This window comes from Camelus ferus, chromosome 32, assembly GCF_009834535.1.
Source record: "Camelus ferus isolate YT-003-E chromosome 32, BCGSAC_Cfer_1.0, whole genome shotgun sequence".
Lineage (NCBI taxonomy): Eukaryota > Metazoa > Chordata > Mammalia > Artiodactyla > Camelidae > Camelus > Camelus ferus.
In genome coordinates, this window is record NC_045727.1 from 19,151,288 (window position 1) to 19,155,334 (window position 4,047).

General features: G+C 55.5%; 1 protein-coding gene across 2 annotated transcripts in view; it reads left to right on the forward strand.

The window, feature by feature from the left end:
* TPCN1 (two pore segment channel 1) overlaps positions 1-3,850 on the forward strand; it is a 71,347-nt gene extending 67,497 nt beyond the window's left edge. For both annotated transcript variants that reach the window (XM_032472177.1, XM_006183837.3), the window contains exon 28: positions 1,271-3,850. In XM_032472177.1, coding sequence (XP_032328068.1) covers positions 1,271-1,390 — 120 coding nt within the window. In that variant the 3' untranslated portion in view covers positions 1,391-3,850. The remainder of the gene's footprint in view (positions 1-1,270) is intronic.
* The last annotated feature ends 197 nt before the right edge of the window (positions 3,851-4,047 follow it).

Genomic DNA, 4,047 nt, shown 5'->3' on the forward strand with positions numbered 1-4,047 from the left:
GGCCTGAGAGAAGGGAAAAGTCAAATAAGTCTTTTTGCAAAATCTCCCAGCCTTCCCGCTTTGGCAGCTAAGTGAAGTAGCTTGCAAAGCACCACGCGGGCTGGCGGTCTGCCTTCCAGACAGCCCACGGGCCACGGGCCACGCATCCACTCAGGGTCCCACCTCCCTCGCCAGCCATTGTGGCTATGCTGTTTTCAGGCTGGAAACCCTTGTTTCCCTGGGATGGTGATGACCGGTGTCCACGCCCTAAAGGCTGGGAGGCCGCCGTCCCCTGCAGTGACTCACACATTCTCTGTACAACCACAAGGGGTTTGGGCAGATACCTGGTGGCTCGGCTGTCACAGAGATGAGGAACTAATATGAGCTTTGGTATCATAAAAGCTGGCTTTGATTCCAGGCTCTGTGACCTTGGGCAAGTTACTCAGACAATTCACATCTGAAAGAGGACAGTCTGCCCCACGGAGCAAGCGAGGCGACGGCCCCAGACAGACATGCATTCGGGTCCCATCCTGGCCTCTTGGCCCCTGCCTGTCCGCCTGCTCCCAGCCTCTGTAAAAGGAGGGGGTGCAGAACTGGGCCTCCTCAGCATTTTTTAAACTCTAAAAACAAAAAAGCATAGGGTTTACTTTTAAAATTTCTTAATTACCTGAATACCTGTCTGTCTCTGACAATGTTGGATGATGTAACAGTAATGGTCTTAGGTGGGTGAGCTGTTTGATGTTTTTCAAAATGCCCCCATGGCCTCTGTGGAGGGCAGCAGACGCAACAGGGGAGTTAGAAGAGGCACCCAGCTTCATACCACGTTATATAACTTCTGAGTCTTGGGTGTCCCAGGTATAAAATGAGGACAGAGTTTCTGCCCAGTGAAAAAAGGGATAAATACAAGGGATGGGGGGGGGGGGGGGACGTCCCTTTCTGACTAACAGATTACGTTCGCAAGTAAAGAGTGCTTATTACCACCCAGACTCATTTAAAGAGATGCGAATGCCAAGCACAATTGACTAAGGAGATTTGCAAACCTCTAATTAAAAAGGGAAAGGCGGCACTGTAAATCTTCTATTTATGGCCGTATTCAGAATTCCCAGCGTGTCTGGTGTGGGTGGCGTTCTGTCCCAACTGGGTGGGGCCAGCAGCCCCGCCTCCTCTGTTGGGGCTCCTCCCGCTGCCCACTGTGGGCTGGAGGGTCACAGCACTGGGGGACCCCCGTCAGGCTGCGGGCGGGGCGGGGCGGGACAGCCCTCTCATCACCCCCGTCTGCTCTCTGCTTTAGGAGTGGTACGAGGAGCACGCCCGGGAGCAGGAGGAACAGCAGCGACAGCTCAGCGGCTGCGCTGTCCCCACCGCCCAGCAGACTCCAGGCAGCCGCCAGCGCTCCCAGACCATCACCTAGCCCCAGCCTGCAAAAGCCATCTCTTCTATGCAATAACACAATAGTATTATTTACTACAATGTATCAAAATAATGTGTGGGTATATATATACGTATTTTATATATATACACACATATTCATATATATGCACATATTTATATATAGAAAGAAGAAAAGTCAGGCAGACAGGACGCAGTTTGGTTTGTAACCACCTTGCCCTGTTAACCCCAGTGGTCAGTTTCATTCGGCAAGGGGGTCCGGCCACTAGGAGCTCTCCATAGCACAGAAAGCTCCAGAAGGCCCCTTTCCAAGAGCAGTTGAATAGATTCTGCCGATCTTTGCAGGGCTTGCCTTTGAAGTGGGCCAGCTGTCCCTAGGACAGCTCCACACCGTCTTCCTGAAGCCGCATTCAGAATCCCATCCCAGCCGACAGCTAGTTTCCCCACTAACGTCGCCTGTGGCCCACGTCCCGGGGTTTGTGTGTCCTGCTTTGGGGACAAAACCACTTGGGAAGGAAAAGAATCCATATCCTCGGGTTGAGTATCTCTATGTGATCATGTGATATGGCGTTCCTTTGGGGGACCAGTGCCTAGGACCTACTGAGAGAGTAATTCAGGGCTGGGGTTATTCCTGGTGGTCAGATCTCAGCCTGTGCTGGGACATGAGAGAGGCTGCATCCTGGTTCCCTGAGCCTCCTCACCCTCACTTCTTTCAGTTTCAACCTTTGTTGTTGAAAATGCTCCTAAAATGGCCTTGGGACTCAAGGCCCAGCGGGAAGAAGAAAGAGGCCAGGCCGACGGCTGAGACCCACACCAAGTCCTGAAATGGGCTTTTGCCACTAAATCTTTTCCTGGGGATGGTCCTGTTCAAACAAAAAGACATTTTGGTTAGTTCAGGATTCTGCTAAAGACAACAGCAGATCCTTCACTGGCGTGGGAACGGGGGCAGAGAGCACCGATGTGCACGGCGGGCCGTCCAGCGCAGCCCTGTGGCTGATCCTGCCCGTGCGCTTGGCCAGTTCCCTCTCAGCCAGGGCAGTCACCCTTTGTGGATTCAGCTGAGGCAGCAGTGGGGGACTCGGCTCACCCCAAAGTTTCCGCTCCCAGGAGTAGGTTGAGGTGACTCCTCGGTTTCCTGGTGCCTGAGCCCAGAGCAGACCGTGGGGGTTGGCAGTCCTGGGGAGCCGTGGTGGTGGTGGCAGCAGAAGCAGGGTCAGGACGGCGGGGCTTTGGCTCAGCCCTCCTGGGCGACAAGCCCAGCGCGGTGCATTGGATGAAAGGGGTCCAGAGGGAGCGAGCAAGCTGCCCCCACTGGGCGTCCCGCTCCAACCCCAGCTTCCCAGCTGCCTCCACAACTTAGAAGATGGGTGGGCAGGATTCCCCTCACCATGTCCTCTTCCCAGCCAGGCAGGCGCGCAGCTCCTGGCTTCCCAACCCTGTGTCCCCAGGTGTGGCCTCAAGAGGGGCTGGCCGTAGCCAACGCCCCACAGCTCTTCCCCTCACCAGGGGACACGTGATGGGTGATTTTGTTTTTAAAGCACAGCCCTTTGGGGAAATGACGAATCACTGAGAACCACTGAGATTCCCAAAGGGAATCAGGAGACGGACATCGTCCTCTTGGTCTCTGGAGGGCCACCGACCGGGACAGGCAGCTTGGCACTAAGCCCCAGGCCAGAACCCCTTTGGCTCTCCAGAGAAGGAACTTTATTTGCACAACTGGGTGCCTTTTAGCTTTTCTGAATTGAAATGGGCATTTTGGAAGCAGGAGTCAAGGGGCAGCTTCTAAAGGAGGGTGAGTCCTCCAACCTCAGCGTCTCGTTCTCGTCCCTGCCTCTGCCTCCAGGAGGCTGAACCCTGGGAGGGGCGCCAGGGAAGCTGAGTCCCCCCGCCCCACCCCCAAGGGGAAGGCTGGGCCCAGGAAGGGTGGGGTCTAGTCCCGGCCTCCCAACCCTGCCCTGGGAAAGGCTTTTAGCCAGGGCAGGATGAAGGCCTGATGGACCTGACTCCAGCCACTGGTGGGCGCCCTTGTCATTGAGGTTAAGGACAGCTGCCCCCTCGGTATCACTGGGGGACCTTGGCAAGTTGACCCTCCGACTTACACACAGGCCATGGAGCAGGGAGCAGGTGTCACCCAGGGCTGTGAGCTGTGTGGTACCCAGGACATCCAGCACAGACACCCTCACCTCCCGTGTCATAGCTGAACGAAACCACGGGAGACTTACCGACTGGCCCTGGATCATACCACCTGTCAGTGGCCATGGTGGCCTTGTGCCTCTGCCCTGCTTTGGGGAGAGATGCCATATGGCCCCTCCTCCTCGCTTCCCTCCCCCAACCCAGCCTTACTCCACACCACGCGACAATCATTTTGTACCAAGAGCGGGAGCAACGCTGTTAAGGTTTTGTATATTGGTGATTTGTTACCTAGAAAACCCACGATGTCTCCGGATTTCTGGCATATTAATAAAAGAGCCTCTGCTTTGTACGTGTGACTGCTGCCTCGTGACTTCCATCAGGCACAGACCCATGGCTTCTGGGATCGTGGGGACAGGGAGAGGTCCTGTCCGTGGCCATCCCTGATCCCATCTCAGCTACATCCCTAGACTTGCCGCAGAGCCTTCGGCCCTGAAACCAGCCACTCATCACCTGGCCCAGATTAAGAAGAACCAATTAACAGTTGGG